The sequence below is a fragment of the Pinus tabuliformis genome, chromosome 1_1 (genome assembly GCF_031772625.1).
Source record: "Pinus tabuliformis cultivar Carrire ecotype Pingquan chromosome 1_1, CPIR1, whole genome shotgun sequence".
NCBI classification, from domain to species: domain Eukaryota; kingdom Viridiplantae; phylum Streptophyta; class Pinopsida; order Pinales; family Pinaceae; genus Pinus; species Pinus tabuliformis.
In genome coordinates, this window is record NC_142297.1 from 533,079,684 (window position 1) to 533,100,578 (window position 20,895).

Consider the following 20,895-nt stretch of genomic DNA (forward strand, 5'->3'; position numbering starts at 1 on the left):
AATGACGAGAAGCCAAACAATTAAGACCTAAGAAAATTATAGGTCTGATAGACCAATTTGGTCTCAATAGACGTTAATCATCATTATCATCACAATGAAGCACTTTTATTTTAATTTTTTACAATTAATTTGATTTTTAATTTGGTTATTGAGAAATTTTGATATAAAAAGATATTTTAAAATAGAAAATATGTTATCGTTATTAATTATAAATAAATAATAAGATTCAATAAGTCATTTGTGTATTATGATCCATTTGTAATTTTTTTTATGATAAATATATGAATTTGTGTTATTGAAGGGTAAATTTTTACTCAAAATTGACCTTTAAATTTTAAAAAGTAAAGTTATTTGACGGTTAATAAAAAAAAAAAAAATGTCTGATCTGCAAAGAGAAATTCAAATTCCAACGTTGGTCACCATAAATAAATGCAGCAAACGACCAGGCTTCAATTACCAAAATTCGAAAAAAAAACAGCAGAGGAAGAAAAACCGCTTATACTACCGGAGTGGAAGGCTCCAAACCGCCTAAATCTGCAACCCCAATCTGCAATCAAGAGGCCCAAAAGTAGAGAAAAACCCTTCGTGGATAAGGCGCTCAAATTCGGAATGAATACCAATTGTAACTGGAATAATCTGTTCCGTGAAAGCAATTATTCCATGCCGATTTCTCTGATCTCCAATCCAAGAAAAGGATCGCCAGGACCACCAAACAGACTAGGTGTGACCAAGAAATCCCCGGGGGCCGGACCGATTCTGGATTCACATTATCTTTATTTATTTCGGCAATTTCTGGATTCACATTATCTTTATTTATTTCGGCAAATGATAAGTCTTCGTGACACACAACAAACGAAGTGCAGTCGCTTTAATTGTTGGATTGAAGACCAGCAATCTGTGTCTGAATCTCTTTAACTTGATTTTCCCCAAACTCTTGTACTTGAATATACTTCATGCAATTATACAATTACGTTAAAAATTTAAATATATCACAGCTAGTGTTCCAGAGAATTTTCTTCGGGAGAAGACACTATAATATTTGTAGTGTAGTCTAACCTGAGCTCAAATTGATATTGTATATTATTATGTCTGCCAAGTTTTCTTGCTGTAAAATTATATTTTCATAGAATTTAATTCCATTAACAATCTTATAAAAATTTATAATTAGGTTGAAATTAAATTATTATTATTATTAAATTTTTTTTAATAATAAATTAAATTTGTTGAAATATTTAAATTAATTTTAAAAATTTAATAATAAAGTAGACAAAAATAACAGGGAATTAAAAAAAATATATATGGATTAGATTTAATTTATACTTCATTTGTTTTCCGAGGGAAAAGTATCGTAATTTTTATTATCAAGGAAAATTACATGTTGTAAATGCCATAGGCATATGCAAGGAGTCTATACAAATACCCAGAGGGGGTATGTTGTTTGTATCTGATTATATACATTATATTTACATATTTTCAAAAAATTTCAAAATGTCACCCGTGGTGATCACTGTTCTGTAGTCAAAACATAAAAGAAACAGATAAAGATAAGTTAGGGCCTGTCAGCCCTCTGCAAATCCTGATTGATGTATGGTCTATGGAAGCACTGATAGATCTGTTCTGGTGTGTGCTCACTGATCAACCATTCCCCTCTAGGATGATGTGTTGCCGTTTTTGAACGTCGGTTGCCGCTTTTGAAAGCCGGTCTGCGGGTTCATTACGCTCCCTGTAGATATGAGCAAATGAAATATGATCAAAATGAGTTTTTAAAAACAAAACATCATCCAATATGGTTATGAGTGTATGTGCATGGCATGTAGAAATGCAGTTGAAACGGTTAATAACAATCTTGGAGTCCCCAAAAACTTGTAAGTGTCTGCACTTTTTGTTTAGAGCAAAATATAAAAGATGATGAAGTGTAAGGAGCTCCGCAAAATTATTTGTGCCATCCCCCTGCCCCATGCAAATATGGAAAAAATGTGTCTCAAAAATATAGAGAATAATGCCACTGCCACAACCCTAGTCTTGTGTTGATCTATCGAAGTAGGCCCAGGGATGCAATTTGTCTATGACCTCGGGGATGATGGTTCGAACCTTTGCTACCAGTTCATCATCCGGGATTTCCATGTAAATGTTACAGATCTTAGGAATAATAAGAGGCCAGATTATATGCTTTTCACGAAATATGGTGTTGTTCCTGCTCATCCAAATGTGCGAGCACACTATTAAAGGGAGATTTCGGGATTTTGGCTTTATAGCTTCAGACCACCAACGATTCCAGGGATTCAGTTTACAGTCACTAGCCCAAAACTGTAGTAAATTTAGAGTATGTAACACCAGCGCCCAGACCTGCTGTGTTGTAGGGCAAGGGAGAAAGAGATGGTGATTTGATTCCTCCTCCCCACGACATAAAACACACCATGAAGGTCCATGAAAAAAGTGTTTTCTAATATTTGTTTCGGTCGGTGTTTTGTCCATAATAATGTTCCACATCAAGAGACGAGTTCGCGGCGGACCTTTCAGCTTCCATATGCAACTCCATCAACGTTCCAAAGAGTCAAGTTTATGGTTAGCATGGATAATAAGATATCCATCCTTTGGTGTATCGATCCCCTTCTATGCAAAGCCCCATATTAGTTCATCATCTACATCCCTAAGTCTCATATGGGATTCAATTAAAGCCTCCTTATATCTCCTCCACTCCATATGTCACTTGTCTGGTATATCTGGGGCCTCCTCTGATAGCCATGCTTGCTGATATATTGTAGTGTTGTATAAGTCCCCATCTGCATGGTTGCCACTCCTCTATGATTAAGGAAATCAGTGAAACCAGGAGAGAGATGATGTAAGTTGCCGCATCCAATCCATGGATCAGTCCCAATGCAAACAGACCTACCATTTCCAATCCTCCAAGTTAGACCCCTTCTTATGATGGGAAGGGTTTGTATAACAGCTCTCCACATCACTGATATTCCATTCCTATTCCAAGCAGGTAACCTTAACCAGTCCATAACTATGTGAGGTTAGATGTATTTATATGTAACCACCTCTGTCCAGAGGCTCTTGTGCTTCTGGAGAAGCCAACCTAATTTAGCCGCAAGTGCTTGTGCAAAGGCAGTGAGGTTCTTGAGGCCCTAGCCTCCCCATTTTTTGGGAATTGCAATTCTACTCCATTTGCCTCACGCATAGGGTTTCCCCTCCTTGTGTCCCTTCCATAAGAAATGGTAGCATACTCGTTGAATCCTTTATAGAATGCCTTGGGGGATCCAGGCCAGAGACATCTAGAAGACCAGTGTTTCTTCCAGAACCGATTTAATGAGCACCAGTCTACCTACTCTGGATAGTAACCTATGGCTCCATATGTTTAATCTTCTTCCACCTTGGTAATCAACCAGGTCCAATCTGCAATTTTGTATCCATCTGCTTTGACCCTGAAACCCAAGTACTTTAATCCATCCCCCATTGTCAGGTTCTGGAAGGGAAAGTTTTGATGTGCTTGATAGGCCTCCTATTGAGAACACGCTGATAGAGATATAGTGGATTTGGCCCCATTTATTTCCATCTCTGTAGCAGAGAAAAATAGATGCAGCACTTCAGAGAGAGTGTTGTTGTCCTGAATGCCACCATCTAAGAAGATGAGGATATCAATAAAAAAAAGCAAATGTGTAAGAGTGCATTGCTTCGTGATCTTGATACCCGTGAGTCTCTCGACTCTTTTTTCTGAAGCAATCAGCTTGCTTAAGCCTTCCATCACAATAAGAAAAAGCAATGGGGAGAGTGGAAATCCCTACCTGATTCCTCTATCCGCCTGAAAGGAATGGGAGGCTAATCTATTGATTAAAGTTCCAAAGGATACAGATGTAATACAACACATGATCCATCTTATGGAAACAAGTGGAAAGCCCAAGTGTGTAAGGATCATCCTTATAAATAGCCAGCTGACCCTGTCAAAACCCTTTGAGAGGTCAATTTTGAGCATCACCCCTTTAATCTTCTTCTGTTTGATGGAGTGTAAGGCCTCTTGTGCCATGCCAATGGCCTCATGGATTTGTCGATTGTGAAGGAAGGCAAACTGTTCAGAGGTTATGTTGTCTAATAGAATCGGCTTGATGCGATTAGCAATGATCTTCGCAATAATTTTGTATAGGCAGTTACATAGAGAGATAGGCTGGAAATCACTGAAGGATAGCAGGGAGTCCATCTTGGGAATGAGTGCTATATAGGTGGAATTTATAGGTTCATACATTCTGCCAGATTATCGGCATTCCTCAATCACATTGAGTAGGTCCAATCCAATAATGTCAAAGAAAGTAAGATAGAATTCCACGGACCAACCGTCCAGCCCCGGACTTTTTTCCTTCTTAAACCACTTCAGGGTGCCCTCCAATTCCCCCATAGTTACAGGTTTTATGAGGTCCTCCACCGAGTCTGGTTCCACAAATCTAGGATAATGCCCCGCAATGCGAATAATATCAACAAGAGGAGTGCCTAGTGGGGCTTTGAAAATCTTCTTGAAGTGAGTGTTACCCAGCCGAGCCAGCTGAGTATAAGTATTAACACTTAGGCCCTGTTCCGTAGGCATCTGCCAGATAGTATTGTTGGCTTTCCTTCCATTGGCATATTTATGGAAGAATTTTGTATTGCCATCCCTAGCTTGTAACCAAATTTCTCTTCTTCTGAGTCTCCAAGTTTCTTCCTGATCCAGCAGAATCTTGGATTTCTAGGCTTCCAAGTCCACAAGGTGTAGTTTTGCTTTGGTAGAGGTGTACCCTCTGCCCTGTTCGTCTGTTAGTGTAGCCAGCTGATATTCAATGTCACCGAGGGTATGATCTTTCCTGGCCTTTTTCCCCTCGGCCCAATCTATGGATATTCTCTTTAGATTGATCAGGTTGCGGCAGAAACCGTTGACCTTCCTCAGTTCATTTGGTAAGGGATGGCCTTCCAATATTCCTAAACCAACCTGAGATATTTAGGGTCCTTTAACCAGGTTGAATTAAACTTGTAGGGAGCCCTAGGTTTTTTGAAGCATCCTACGACTTCCAGATAAATGGGGGAATGATCTGAGATCCCACCGGTGCCCACCCACTTTCTGTAATTTGTGAGGACACCACCATATCAGCAACAAAGATCAGTAAGTTCAGTGGCAAATCTGACAACCTAGAATGGAAAATCCGCCTCACAAAAGATGATTTCGGTAAATGGCTTCTCTCAAAGAATACTCACTCCTTATTTTTTGACGGAGCTTCCAAATCGAACCCGGGAGCTGCTGGCGCAGGGGGCATCATTCTGGATCCTTCAGGTGCAACGGTGTCCTCCTTTGAATGGGGTCTGGGAAGACTAAGCAATAATCGAGCTGAAGCTCTGGGTCTGTTCCAAGGCCTCTTGCAGCTTCAGAACCAAGGGATCAACAAAGCCCTCGTCTTCGGCGATTCGGCTATAATAGTCAGCTTAATGAATAGCAACAGACAAGCATCCAATCTCTTCCTCCATCAAATCATAAGCCGCTGTAAAAATATGCTGTCTCAGGACTTGGAGTGCCAATTTTTTCATGTCCTTCGATCCAACAACCAGGAAGCGGACAAGAGAGCTAGTCATGCCAGCTCACGGGAAAAAGGAAGCCTCTTATGCAATCAAGCGAGCCTGCACCAATTCATCCCTTGATCCATATGACAGCGCCAAATCGCCACTCTCCAAGGAACTGCGCTTCTATTATCAAGGAGTCTGATCAAACCTCCATCTGCAGCAATCTCTGTCTTCGCAGTTTATTCTCATTCTTGAAGACTTGGGAAAAAAATCAAATTAGATACTCTTCAGCAGAACTCGTGACTTTTAACAGCCAACCAGAGGCCTCCATCGACTGACTCATCAGATCTAACACTATTGTCTAAATGTACAGCAAAACCAGTCTTCTGCTGTCCCAATTCATAAGAATCTATACTTGTTCTAGGACCTTACAAGTGAGCAGTAAAGGTACTCATGTGTACTGCCACAATGAAATTCAAAAACAAGCTACTACTGTAATTCCATCTATTGTAAAATCGGAGCTTAGACTCCTCCAACTTTTTTGAATATATCAAGCAACCGATTTTGTAAAAAAAAAAAACTAATCAAAATTTTATTAAAACCTTAAGATTGGATTAAAACCTGGGAATTTTACATTGACTTTCTTTTGCGGGTAGTTCAAAAGATCAAAATAGTACTAATAGATTGCTAACGTGCCACTAGACTATATCAGCTTTGTCTGCTATTTTGCTAACTAACAACCAAATTCACCATCGAGAAGATTAAATTTACTAGGTAATATGAAACATAATTATTGGAAAAACTATTTTATGGCTGGTTTATTTATATTCAGTTTTTCTTCATTAGTATAGATTTATTTTAAATATGGATCTAAAATGAGTCTAGAAAACTTAAACTTTTTCATGTATAAATTTAAAAAACTTTTTAGCTTTAAATATTTTATACAAGTCTATAGAATAAGCCTCTCAGCTTTAAATATTTTGTATAATTTTTTTTGTAGACACGAACAAAATTTCAATTTTGATTATGGACTGACATAATTATACATCCTGACCTGTAAAATAAGCCTCTCTGCTCAACTAGCTGCCTATTCATTCTCCGAAATACGTACAGTCAGATGGTTAATTTGTTCTTGAAATGTCATCAGTTGGCTTCTAATGGCATCTAACTCATCGTCCTGCTTGCCTATCTTCACCCAGAGAAAGATTATCATCTTGTATTTGAACTGAACATTTGGTCCTGCATCTTCATATTAAGAACCATGAGTTGAGTGTTCATATCGTCTAATTTCTTCTTTTGTTGTGCTATAATGTCTAAACAGGCACAATTTACATTTTCGGTGTGTTAGTGTGATCTAGAGGTTTTTTCCACCTAATTCCTCTTTTTTCTTCCCCAATTGTTGAGTTTTGCGAACCGGATGGAAAGGGGTAATGCTTATCCATAAAATTCCAAATTTGACAGCCAGAGTTATCAATTACCACCTGGAAACGATTTGAGTATGTCTGGAGAATGCTAGAAGATTGATTGTGGCCAGGAGAGGTTCCTGAGTGCCGGGCACGCCAACAAAAGAGCCGTAACAGCACCTCACGAGGTCTCGTATTTCGACGCCTACTTGGGGAATTCAAGCAGAGTGACAGCCATTGGGATAGCAACGACCAAGATTGTTGTAATTACCCTGCCTGGGAGAACATCACATATAGAGCATCTGCGGGGCCAGAAGATGCACAACAAATAGCCACCAGACTGGGGTATGATCTTACAGTTCTTCGATGAGTCCCCTTAACCTGATTTATAATCCACCTTGTTTGATTGATATGCCATCTTATTATGAATCTGGACTGTTTGCGTGAAGGGAGAGTCATAATTGCGCTCCACTGCTTGTGATCTGCATTTGTTGGAGGATTTGTATTGCTCTGCTCAGATTTCTTTCGCCTGCCATGAGAGCACATCATGAAAACAGGGGAGTTGACGCTATTATGTGCCATGAACTTTGACATGCTCTCAGCTAAGTAAAGTACATAGTTCCATCAGCGCTTCAAACAACCCCATGCAAACAGTACCCAGTAAAGTACAAGTTCCATCAGCGCTCCAAACGATGGCAGATTATGAGGAACCTATAAATAATAAGTATTTCAACTACTTGTCTGAAACGGAGCCCAAGAAACAAAATTTAAGTAAAAATGGACTGACTGAATTTTAACGAAAACGAAAACGCAGATTCTTGCGTAAAAATAAATTTACCTTTCCAAATTGTGTGCTTCATAATGCTGTCAAAAGGAAAATCTCGTTTTAATTGAATAAATTTTAATGAAGTTCACGAGATTTAGCGGTTTAACGGACTTATACTTTAAACCAAACGAAACATTAGGGTTTCAAGTTTCTCTCTAAAACAGGGTTTTTTTCACGAGTTTTGATCAAGAAATTCGCAGTTTTGTGAAGCCTGGCTTCCTCAAACAGCCGGCTCAAATTGTTTACTTTTAGATTATTTTCAAAATGATTACAAATGTCCTTATAAGTCAGACACTCCATGCTAAAGTGTCGGTCAGTTTCAACTTTTCCTTAAATCAGACATTCCATGCTGAAGTGTTGTTCAGTTTCAACTGTTCCTTAAGTCAGAGATTCCATGCTGAAGTGTCATTCAGTTTCAACTGTTCTTTTCCTGCAAAAGATGCAAGATCTTTCTTCCCACTCTTCCTTGGGAGTTATCCATCTCTTTCGCACCTAAGATGGTGAGATCCAGTGTTCAGCTACCCTATTAAAATTTTAGCTTTTCCCTTTATTGGGGCACTAATTAAGTCTTTTCATCATGTCACTGTGATGGGTTGAAATTTTTGACATATCGAATTTTTTCTGCCAACCTGTTTCTCCCACATCGCAGTCCTAAATTTTTCAAGTACCCACCTTTTTATCTCCTCTTTAGAGTTAGGACAATCTTGCCACTTTATTCTCCATTTGCTCATCCACTTCTCATTTTGATTCCTCCAAGTTTTCTTCCTACGCTTTAGCTCATTCGCGACAATCATCTTGGGCCAACGGTGTTCATCCATGCTTTCTACCTTTTTTAAATAACTTAACAAATGAATGATTGTTGAAGCCTCCATTGGGAACATTCCAACCTTCACTAGCAATATCTCATATGGAACAATTGGCTTCACTTTGAGGTTACTAATGATTAAGTGCTTTTGAATTCTTTCTAGTTGTCTCCACTTGTGAATTGACATGCTGCTCCCCCAAACTTCACATCCATAAAGGACAACCAGGGTAACCAAACACTCAAAAAAGAGTTTTTTCTAGTTTTCTAGTCCCATAATTTTGCTTTCCTGCATCTGTTTTGCAGGAGGTAAGAAGCTCTCCATCCCCCTTGTATCCTTTTAGTTATGTATGTCTCTCAACTAAGCCTGTTGTGAAAAACAACTCATAGGTACTTGTATTCTTCCATTATCTCCAGGGATTTTTCCTCAAATATATAGCTAACCTGCTGCATTTTCCGCTTTAAAGAGAAGATCATGACTTTGGATTTTCTAGTGTTTACTTGCATCCTAACCTTTTGACAGAAACACTCTAAGGCCTTCAAATGATCTCTCAAACCTTGAGTAGATTTTGCAATTAGGATAAGATCATCAACATACAAAAGTAGCTTCACCACATAACCCGCTAGTTGAATCCCCTCTCCACTGGTGTTGTTTAGCCATTCTTCTAACTTATCAATATATAAACCAAATAGAGTGGGGGGAAGGGGACACTCTTGTTTGACCCTAATGTCACTACCAAAGCATTCTGAAAAGCCCTCTTTAGTTCTGATTTTAGCACTAACTTTCGCATACAGCTTATGGACAACAACCCTATATTCACTTGGGATTTCAACCTCTTCCATTCTTCTCCAAATCTTATCTCTAGGAACAATGTTAAACGCTTTTTTGAAATCAACAAAGCAACAAAAGGCTTCCCCCCCAATGTCCCATACTTTTTCAATGAAGTGCCTAAGAGTTATGCAATGATCAAGGATTAAGCAACAATTCAGTTCTATATTTACAAGGGATACAACCGTCAATTCAATATCCGAATATGAATTTTTAATTAAAAAATTCAATTATGTTCTCGTGATACGAAAAAGGAATTGCATTCCACATTAAATGTCACTAAAGTGGTTTTCTGTCATAAAATATAGTGAGTGCGAATAGTTACATCATTTTCTCGACCATCAATCCACTCTTGGTTTTGACGTAGTATAACTCTGAGACGTTTATCCCCTTGGGAAACTATTCAATTTGGTCCAGACTTTTTGGAATATTAAGTTCTAGTGATTTAATTTGTTGAGTGCCTGAGGGTTTTTGATGACATTAAATTTGTAGTTCCATGATCCGGATTATCCACAGTTTCTAGTTCATTCTGGCAATGTTTCAAATCCCAAAGGGGGTCCATCATCAGGACAAATCAGAAAGAATATGATGGACCCCCTTTGGGGTTTGAAATGTTGGCAGAATGAACTAGAAACTGTGGATAATCCGGATCATGGAACTACAAAAAACTTCCACATGAGCTTAAAATCTAAGACATTAAATTTATTTATACTTTAAATATTCTTTTTAAATGTAATTGTGTTAGGCTTACTGGCCAAAAAGAATTAGTTTACCTTAGCAGATTCCACTATAGATCCTAACCCTCATAGACTTAAAGAGAACTGAATCCAGATTGACTCTAAACCCACATATACCCCATAGAATTGAACCTGTTGTCACCCTCTGCAAAACTTGTCTTCAACTTTTAAAAAGGTGCAATTGGGCAGAAAATTTTGCAGCCATCTGCAAGGTCACAAAAGCAGTCAAAGATTTATCAAACCTCCTCCAATGGGTAAATCTCAAAATTATATTTCCAATGACATATGGGACTCCTCAAATGGACCCTAGAATCAGAAGTTATAACAAATCAGAGCTTCCCTTGAAAAATGGAAGCCAAGGAGAAAATGTCTTAAGGAGGAATCCTGCAAATCGACAATCGGAGGTCCCTGGTGGTCCGCAAAGGACCACCCTAAAGAAATAGTCGGGAAAAGAGCCAAAAAAGTAAAGTGTTGGGGATCACCTCGAAAAGCGTGACAAAGGAAATCGATGCAAAACCAAGGGCAGGCAGCCCTTTCTCTCTCCTCCAAGGGGACCACGTGGCATAATATTATTCGATTCAATAAAGATATAATGGTGCTAATGTCACCATGATGTGGCAGTACAGAAGACACACGACACGCTGATTTGGAACTTTCAGGGGTCCTATGGGGGCATATCCAGGTTACCCATGTCACCCCTTGGGAAGCGACACGTAGCACTGATAACTTCACGAATCGGCGATCAACAATTGGGGGTAGTAGAGCATGGTGCATCAAAATGGAATTCGCTAATAGCGAACCTCCGTCTGGGGGGCTCTGATACAGGGGCTAGCCCATAGCCACAGAAGGAGCAAGAAATCACGGGCTAAGTGTTAAGGAGGGATCCTGCAATCGACGATCGCAAGTTATGGAGATCACAACAGTGGCACAACTCACGAATCATCGATGTGCTGATTGTGATATCCTGGGTGGGCCCTATTATCACTCCATGAAACTCTCCTAGGTTGTAGCTCGGAGATGCCTGGTAACATGTAAATCTTCAATATTGTTCTTGGAACTATTGGAATGGATGATGGTTTGGATCAAGTCAGATAACCATTTGAACTCTATTCTCACTCAAGACATGCATGAACACCCTCAACAGTGCAAGGCTTTAGACCACTAATGGTCTATAGATTATAGATTCAATGGATAGATGGAGAATCCCGACTGTACCAGCAGATGCATACATTAACAACGTTAGACACAGAAGAAAACATGAATAACCAATTCAAGTGCAAGCTTAGAACAGAGGGAAAGATGACAATTGAACATGTAACAACAAAAGAAGCTTGTATTGCTAGAATGAAGATGAGACGCTTGGAAGGAATAGATCTTACAGTCTCCAAAAGTTGAACCCTTATTACTTCGAACTTTTAGCCATTTATAGGCTTTTTACAATACTCTCGAACTCTCTGAGGCTCAAGATGTCTTAATATATTACATCTGTCCTCTAACTACCTGATGCCATAACTCGACTAACATGAGCTCAGACAACTCTGTTTCTAACAAACACAGTGGCCAAATTATGGTAATTTCATCGCGCTGTCAAGTGGCTCGCTCGTGCCAGCGACGTTCCATGACCATTTCTGTTGGTTCGGCTGCATCATGCTGTTGTTTTTCCCCTTCCGGCCCTGCATTCCGTTATTTCGGTTCACCTGTTCGACTGTCATGAACACTGACAAAGCCAATGACTTTCCTCCCTGAGTGACTTGAAGGGAAGTGGGGTACGGGGGCATATGGGCCGTTGGATCAATGGTCAAGATGCTAGTCGTGCAGCGGAGGACAAGTGGTGGCGATCGTGAATGAGGGCCATTGGATCGGGAGAAATGGATGGAGGAGATCAATCGCCGGAGGCCTGTAGTCTTGGTGGGAGCGGAATAAGTCCGAGTTGTTAGATCTTGGATGGATAGATCGGATGGTTATCGGGCGGAGGAGGCGCTCAGAGGATAACACCGGAGAGCGGTTTACAAAAGCTGAAATGGTTTCTATCAAGCGGCTATCGAGCGGTAAGCGGTAAAAGTCGGAGGCCGCCCGATTCCATTCATCGGGCGCCACGTATCAGGGGAGGAGAGAGAGAAAACCACCCTCATCGGGCAGGTATTCCTCTCGCTTGTTACCCATGCGAAATCGTTGTGAATTGTCAGATATGATGGAGGAAGATCGACGGTTGAGGATCATCGTTCAAGTTGATTTGATCGGCTAAGCGACAACCATCGGATCAAGTTCATATCAACGATCAAGATCTAATCATTAATCGCAGAGAAGAAGGGTTGGCGAATAGTGCAATGGAATTGCGATGCGCCGATGGGCGATTAAGAGATGCGCGATAGTCGTTGGATCGACGAATGAAATGGACGGCGACCATCAGAGCTAAAATAGGGGACGTTTCCATTAAAATATCAGTGCTGCACCTTAGGGGTAACAGGCCCAATCGGTGATCGTCGTTCGCAATGTTGTGAAGGTTGTCCAGTGTAAAGGTTGAGGATTTCGCCGATATGTGGGATTTTACTTAACAAAGGAATGAGCCCCCCGGACATGCGTCTAAAGGCCTTAGCGCCTGAGGACCAAGCGCCTGGTCATAGCCCTCGGTCATATGATGAAAAAGGGAAAAGGGGCTCAAAGTAAAAGGGGCTAAAGTAGATCAAAAGGCATCATTTTGTGAGGTCTTTTAATATAAAATCCCAATGGAATAGCACCGTGATAAGGTAATGCAGAGCTTTAAATAGGTATTGGGTTGGCAGCTGAGACATTTAAGAAGGATATGGAGCATTTAGAAATCGACATGGGCTGACCCTATAAAGCCCCTTGTGACAAGAAATCAGGGTCAACACAGACAAAGTAAATGAATGTATGGAAGCTCGAGAGGACTTAATGATTCAACATGGAGCTCCATGTAGAGGGAAGATGAAGTACTGCCCAAATGACCTCTGCTTATGTACTATGGCATTAAAACTGATAGTTTATCACTCCCAACTCTGGAGAACGAACGATTCAAGCAGTAAAGGCAGAAGCGACGGGAACCAACTGAGTACCAGAGGAGGCAGACCGTGGCGCAGTAGTGACCTAAGCAAAGGCGATCCTAAGGATGGGCATGGAGATATTTTGTTGAAGTTTTCATCTGTTACTGACTTGTTTTGTTATCATGTATTGTGTCACAATTTAATTAGGCAATTAATATTTTTGTATTTTTTTTGGGCCACAGAGCCATCCCAGGTCGAGACAGCTAGTCGATCTGACAGTTGAGGTTGGGTTGAGATATTTGTTGGAAACCACTGTTCAAATCTCCCCTCTCTATATAAATAGAGGGAAACAACACTTAACAATGGTTCATAATTTTTGAAAAGAAACTCCTGAGTGGATCCTTTTTTTGCTTCACAAAGGCATTGTATGAACATTGATGTATGCACTCTATCAAAGAATTTAATGGAAGAATTGTGGTGATTCTAACTCCTTGATTTTCAGTGTGTTTTTCTCTCTTAGTATTTCCATATGTGTTTGACATTCTCCTCAAATTGCATGTAAGTAGCAGCCAGATATATTTCCATTATATGCTGATTCATTTCAGTCAAGTCTTTGATCAAGAATGCATGTATTGATATGGTGATAAGGTCTTTAAAAGTTGCTCCATGCATCTCAGCGTCTCATAAACATTCCATTGCTCTTGTTTTCCTCTAAATCTAGAGATACAAAATTCTTAAAGTCTATTTTTGATGGATTTTCTCTCTATTGTCTTCTACTAATCCATCTCTATTAACAATTGATTTGTTGTGAGTTTCAATATGCTTTGGCCACCATTGTTTAAGTATTACTCCCTGTGGAATTTTGCACACATGTTGTTTCTTACATTGCGCTTTCATGAGCGGGTATGAACCAACCCTTTTCAAACTATTCGTGACAAAAAACTATTAGTGTTGCAAGCTCTCAAGATAAATATGCTAACACTACTTAAGATGTTCTAGGCACTGGTCTATTATCAACCCAGAAGTTGTCTCTAAGAGACTTTTCTTATCCCTTGAAGCACTACTATTACGGGTGTTAGAATGAATTAGCCACAACAAAATGTACACTTCCAATACATAAAAGTCAAAAGAATGGAGAGAAAGCTTCACCCTGGGCTACCCATCAAGGCTCATTTTTTAACCATTCTTACCTAAAAAATCGATAAAAAAACTAAAAACTTTTGATACTTGCATTCCTCCTACACTTACACTGTTCCCATTCTTTTGATTTCCCGCTGCAATTTTAATTGCTTCCGATCAACTGTTCCCATTCTTTTGATTTCCCGCTGCAATTTTAATTGCTTCCGATCATGGTAAATTTTAAGGGTGAATTTTAACCCAACAGTGAAATTTAAAAGATTTTGCATTTTTAAAAGAGCGAAATTTTTATAAAACACTCATTTTATATAATTATCCCAATTTTTATTTAAAAATATATATATATATTTTTTCATTTCAGCCATAAACCATATTTGGCAAGATTCGCCCGGTTTGGGAGATTATATTACCTTACAATCCCCGATTTTTTTCTGCTTTGCAATGATAAATTCTTTTGCAATCGCCCATTTTCTGGTTTGGGAGGTTGAAATGCGCGATCGCGATTTTTTGGTTTTCAAATGGAGGGCCAGGGGCTTCCTACTTTCAAATCTGGTTTTGCAATGATAAATTCTTTTGCTCTGGTTTGGGAGGTTGGATTTGGTCCAAATCCGCGATCGCGATTTTTTGGTTTTCAAATGGAGGGCCAGGGGCTTCCTATTTTCAAATCTGGTTTTCATCCGATGGCAGCAAGGCTTCCAATTTTTTCTCCAGTAAACCTCACAGCGTTCTACAGCATCATCAACCCACATGATAAGAGGACTCTGCTTATCTCCAAAACCAACAATTAATACAGGAAAATGGAGTTACAGGATATTGAAGAAATTGAGTGTAGCTGCAATCGCTTAGCCTTTAACGGGCTCCCCATATTCCTCACCTTCCAGCGATATTTCCAAGGGAGCTCTGAGAATAAGTAGCGATGACGAACAGCAAGGAGATGGTGGTAACGATAAATTCAATTGGTTTTCGCATTGGTATCCTGCAGCCCCAGAATATGATTTGGACAAGAGGGTGCCTCATTCATTCACTGTTATTGGGCCTTGACATCGTTGTTTGGTTTTCAAATGGAGGGCAAGGGGCTCCCTGTTTTCAAATCTGGTTTTCATCGATGGCAAGGCTTCCAATTTGCTCTCCAGTAAACCTCAGCGTTCTACAGCATCATCAACCCACATGATAAGAAGACTCTGCATATCTCCAAAACCAACAATTAATACAGGAAAATGGAGTTACAGGAGAATGAAGAAATTGAGTGTATCTGCAATCGCTCAGCCTTTAACGGGCTCCCCAGATTCACCTTCTAGCGATATTTCCAAGGGAACTCTGAGAATAAGCAGCGATGACGAACAGCAAGGAGATGGCGGTAACTGTAAATTCAATTGGTTTTTGCATTGGTATCCTGCAGCCCAGAATATGATTTGGACAAGAGGGTGCCTCATGCATTCACTGTTATGGGCCTTGACATCGTTGTTTGGTGGGACAAACGCAGCCAGGCTTGGCAAGTTTTTGATGACAGTTGTCCTCATAGAAGGGCTCCTCTGTCTGAAGGAAGGATAGTTGAAGACGGGGATTTGCAATGCAGTTATCATGGCTGGTGCTTTGGCCCCAAGGGAGACTGCACATACATTCCACAAGCACCATCTGACGGACCTCCGGTATTGTACTCATTGCTTAGATTCCACTATAAAGTTAATACATTCCTCTCCTTGCATTGAACAATCTAGAATTGAGAAAATTGCTTATACTGTGAACAGGGTTTTCAATGTGCCAAGAGTTGTGGTTTGTAGAAAATGACCTAATAGTCAATTAAGACTAAATATAAATTATCCTGTCTCTGATCTATATCTGAATTTGCAAATTCTTGTCTAGCAAGTGTTGATGAATAATGAAATATTACTGATAATGATACCAGAGATCCTTATCGATGTAGCAGAAGAACATACATAGAGAATGAGACAGACGAGAAGCTAAGATTGTCTTGCCCATTAACCTCTAAGAAGGCGTGTGAATTCTCTTTTGTCTTCTGTCGCCTGTGTTACTGGAATAAGTGAAGTCGTACATGATTAAACCCTTCAGGCAAAATTCCTTTTTTTTTAATTGTAAAAGTTGGAATTCTTCTGTGTGCATATTTTCCGTACCCTCACATTGAGCAACTGGCAACTGGGAAAGTTTTTGTTTCTGTCGGTTTTGTCTTCTATGTAGCTACGTCCAGCCAAAATCTCATCACAGTTAATCCAGAAGGCAATATCATCTCGAAAGATGGCCAGGAGATTTTGGTTCAAACTATCAACGAATTATATTTTAAAATCAGAGTGCAGTTAATCCAGTATCCAATATTGAACATAATGTTAGTTTGATTCCAGCTAAACTTTCAGAAAAGTGGTTTCATGCGTTCCATCAGCTAATCGTTAACGTCAATTTTTAATTATCTTGATCTATGATGTATTTTAAGAAGATGGGTATTAAATTACTGGTATGTACTATGTTTGGCATGGGAAATCGACATATTTGCAGAAAGCCAATTATTGCTTCACTGAACATTATTTTATTTTCATTCAGTAAACCAGATGTAAAATGAGCCAAATCATTGACCAAGTTACTTATATTTGCAATATGGACGAGCTATACATTACTGTATTAGTCAATGCCATTAAATCTTCAATACCATTAAATCTTTTCAGTCTTGTTGGGTACCATTGCCATGCATCCCTGCAGTCTAATATTGTGGAAATCCCTGAGAAAAAAGTGAGTAAGAAGAGCTCTTTATAGACTTAAGGTTTTGATGCCATGACATAAAAATTGAGAATAAGATTTGAAAATTCTAAATTAAAATGCAGTTATCATAATTCTTTTCGTTACTCCAAGTCTATATTGATATCTTTGCAATACCTAGGTCATCAAAAACCAACAGAGTTAAAAAAGATTGTGCTGGGAAAATTCTTGCTGCAGTGTCACATTGCAAACTTATTGTACCCTACAAATTTAACTGATTCAAACATTTCTGGTATGAAGAAATTCAAAAGAGAAGTCATAGCCATATAAATCTTTAGCATGCCTTTTGGAAGTTGCTATTAGTTTATGTTAGTTGAATAAATCATGCCTACAAATCCTTAAATATCCGGCCTTCTGCAGTTATTGTTCAGTTTTAGGTAACCGCCCTTTTGGAGTTCCTGGGTTTTGACATTTGATCAATTCAGTTAGAACGACTCAATAGGATAATAGATGTTAAAAATAACCGTATCTTTTTTATGTCTGCTAGGGCACAGGCTGTTTAGGTTGTTGACAGTGAGTACTTGAATACTTGGCGACAGCAAAATATTTATTTATATGGAGTGCTGTAAAAGATGAACCCATGCAAATGAATTTCATTCGGAGAAAATATGTGAATCAAAATTGATGATATTAAAGCACAAAGATATACTAGACTTTCTCAGTGCGTTTTTGCAGTTTTCAGTTGGGTATTGTTGACTTGTATACCACTGCCCACACTCAGATATAATTCACTGTTTAGTAAAACAAATGCACTAACATATAACCATAGCAAATATGAGTTTAATAGTGATCCTCAATGGTAGCAAATATGAGAGTCATACAAACCACAAATCAGTGATCCACGCAAGGGGACTTGTACAGGGATATGCAAGTCTTATCCCTCCTGTCCTAGCTTCATGGGAATGGTTTGTCATGCTCAGCACCATGTCTTAATGCTGATGTTGTGATGTGTGATGAGGAATTTGTAATATGGGATAGTTTGATCATAAGCTCAATCGTCAACATATAATATACCCCTTTTTCCTTGATGTGCTATTGGCTTTTGAGTTCCCCATGGCGTTCTGCTCGTGAAGGATATGATACGAATTCACCTTTTCAAATTCAACTATAGTTTTGCTTGACTCTTTCCAAAATGGAAGACAAACGAGGGTCTGCATGATTAGAGTTGAATAGCATATGCTAAATAATTAGGCCAGAGTCTCCTGACACGGTGAGATTTTGGATTTGAGAACTCTTGGCCAGAGTGAGTCCTTGCAAGAGAGCATAGGCTTGACCTCTGTTGTTCGACATGATGCCAAAGTTAACTGGCTATTGAAATATTATTGTCAGAAGTCAGAAGAAGGCCATGGCGTTCTGCTCGTGAAGGATATGATATGAATTCACCTTTAAAACAGTGCGAAACACGCATATAGATTTCAAATGAATGAATTAATGATGAGCAAGCTGAAGATCAATAATAATACAGAGATATTTACAGTAATAGAAACATCAAGTTTCTATTTAGACAATGGAAACAATCAGTTTCATCTAAGAAACTGCTAAAAGAATAAAAAATAGCAACAGCTAAGAGAATGAGCATTAAATACTAAATAGGATTATTCTAATACCCTCCCTTAATGCTCAATCTATTTACAACACCAATAGACCCTCTGAATTTTACAAATTTATCAGGGCCAAGAGGTTTGGTAAAGATGTCTGCGGGCTGCTCTGTTGTGGGAACATATTGCAACTGAACGGATCCGTCTTCAACAAGCTGGCGAATGTAGTGGCAATGAGTTTCCACATGCTTTGTTCGTTCATGAAAGACTGGATTCTTGGCAAGTTTGGGCACTCCCTGATTATCACAAAACAAAGAAGTAGGACCTGTCTGGGAAACATGCATATCTGCAAGCATACGTCGAAGCCAAACTGCCTCACAGGATGCCTTAACTGCTCCTCGATACTCTGCTTCTGTTGAGGAGAGAGCCACTGCCTGTTGCTTCTTACTAGTCCAAGTAATAGCACCCGATCCTAGACTAAACACATACCCAGCTGTAGATTTACGGTCATCAACCGAACCGGCCCAGTCAGAATCTGTGTAACCAATGAGTATAGGATCGGAACTTCGAGTGTATAGGAGTCCATAATCAGAAGTGCCACGCACATATCGTAGCACACACTTTGCGGCTATCCAATGATCAGCTTTAGGAGCTGGCATGAAGCGGGAAATGTAGCTCACTGCAAAACTGATGTCAGGTCTGGTGGCAGTAAGGTAGATGAGACTGCCCACTAATTGCCTGAATAAAGTTTCATCCACAAGGGGAGAAGATGACTGTGCTGAAAGTTTGAGCCCTGGTTCCATAGGAGTCGTGGCCGGTTTGCAATCCTGCATTCTGAACCCGTCCACAAGATTTTTGGCATACTTGGACTGAGAGAGAAAGATATGGTTTTCAGTCTGCCAAACTTCAACCCCCAGACAGTAATGAAGAAGTCCCAAGTCTGTCATCTCAAAGGTTCTGCATAAATCTTGTTTGATCCCATGGATCAAATGTGCAGAGCTGCCAGTAATGATAAGGTCATCCACATAGACAACCACAAACAAGATATCATCACCAGTATGCTTGATATACAGGTTTGCATCAAATGGGCTCCGCTGAAAGCCCTGATCTGTCAGGTACTGATCAATTTTCATGTACCAAGCTCGAGGAGCTTGTTTCAATCCATAGAGTGCTTTAGCTAATCGACACACTTTCTGTTCTTGACCAGCAACCTTGAATCCTGGAGGTTGCGTCATGTAGACTTCTTCTTGGAGATCACCATTTAGGAAAGCACTCTTTACATCCATCTGATGAACTTTCCACTTGAACTGAGCTGCTAGGGCAAGGACAAGCCGTATGGTACTCATCTTGGCTGTAGGAGCAAAAGTCTCTTCATAGTCGATGCCTTCCTTCTGTGAGAACCCTCGAGCCACAAGACGAGCTTTATACTTGTCTATGGTTCCGTCAGCTTTGTATTTCACTTTATACACCCATTTGCAGTCGATGGGCTTTTTCCCTGCAGGAAGATCAGAAAGGGTCCATGTGTGATTCTTCTGAAGACTCTGGAATTCGGCTTCCATAGCCTGTTCCCACTCAGATGTACCCTTAGCCTCTGAATAGGTTTGAGGCTCAAAAATACTGTGTAGGTTAGCCATAAGAGCAAAATTGACTGTAGACTGTTGTTTGTTCTTATGTCTAGAAGTTCTACCTTCAAGGAGCTCATCATCCCGGAGATCACCAATGGTTTTAGCCCACCATTTAGGCCGAAGAGTAGAGGAACCAATATCAGGAGGAGGAGGAGAAGGCTCAAGAACAATAGGGGCAGCAAGAGGAGGGTTATTTTCTGGAGGAAGCTCAGATAGAGTATTATCGAACACTGATGCTACATCATCCCTCCCATCAGGTGGATTGACCGGAAGAAGAACACTGTGAGGCTGATCCTCAGAACACTGCTCAGAAGAAGAAGACTGAAAGAATCCTCTGTCTTCATCAAATACTACATCCCGACTGAAGCTAAGACGACCAGTGGCTATATCTATCAGCCTATAGGCCTTGTGATGATCATAGTACCCTGTCATCATGAGTTTCTGGCTTTTGGAATCCAACTTAGAGCGCTTAGCAGCTGGAATCCAAACATATGCAACTGAGCCAAATACTTTGAGGTGACTGATCTTAGGCTTACGGCCAGACCAAACCTCTTCGGGAGTCTTCCCTTTAACAGCCTAAGTAGGTGATCGGTTAAGAAGATAAACAACAGTAAATACTGCTTCAGCCCAGAATTTGTTCGGAACACTCCTGTGTTGTAACATGGAACGAGCCATTTCAACAACCGTGCGGTTGCGACGCTCGACAACAC

At 39.8% G+C, this 20,895-nt stretch overlaps 1 protein-coding gene across 2 annotated transcripts in view; it reads left to right on the forward strand.

Annotated features, from left to right (window-relative positions):
* Positions 1 to 14,614: 14,614 nt before the first annotated feature.
* The window catches only part of LOC149214140 (E3 ubiquitin-protein ligase At4g11680-like), a 31,820-nt gene continuing 25,539 nt past the window's right edge, over positions 14,615 to 20,895 (forward strand). The window contains exon 1 of one of the 2 annotated variants that reach the window (XM_089392203.1): positions 14,615 to 15,905. In XM_089392203.1, coding sequence (XP_089248329.1) covers positions 15,838 to 15,905 — 68 coding nt within the window. In that variant the 5' untranslated portion in view covers positions 14,615 to 15,837. The remainder of the gene's footprint in view (positions 15,906 to 20,895) is intronic. The other variant, XM_089392202.1, reaches the window with a different exon arrangement.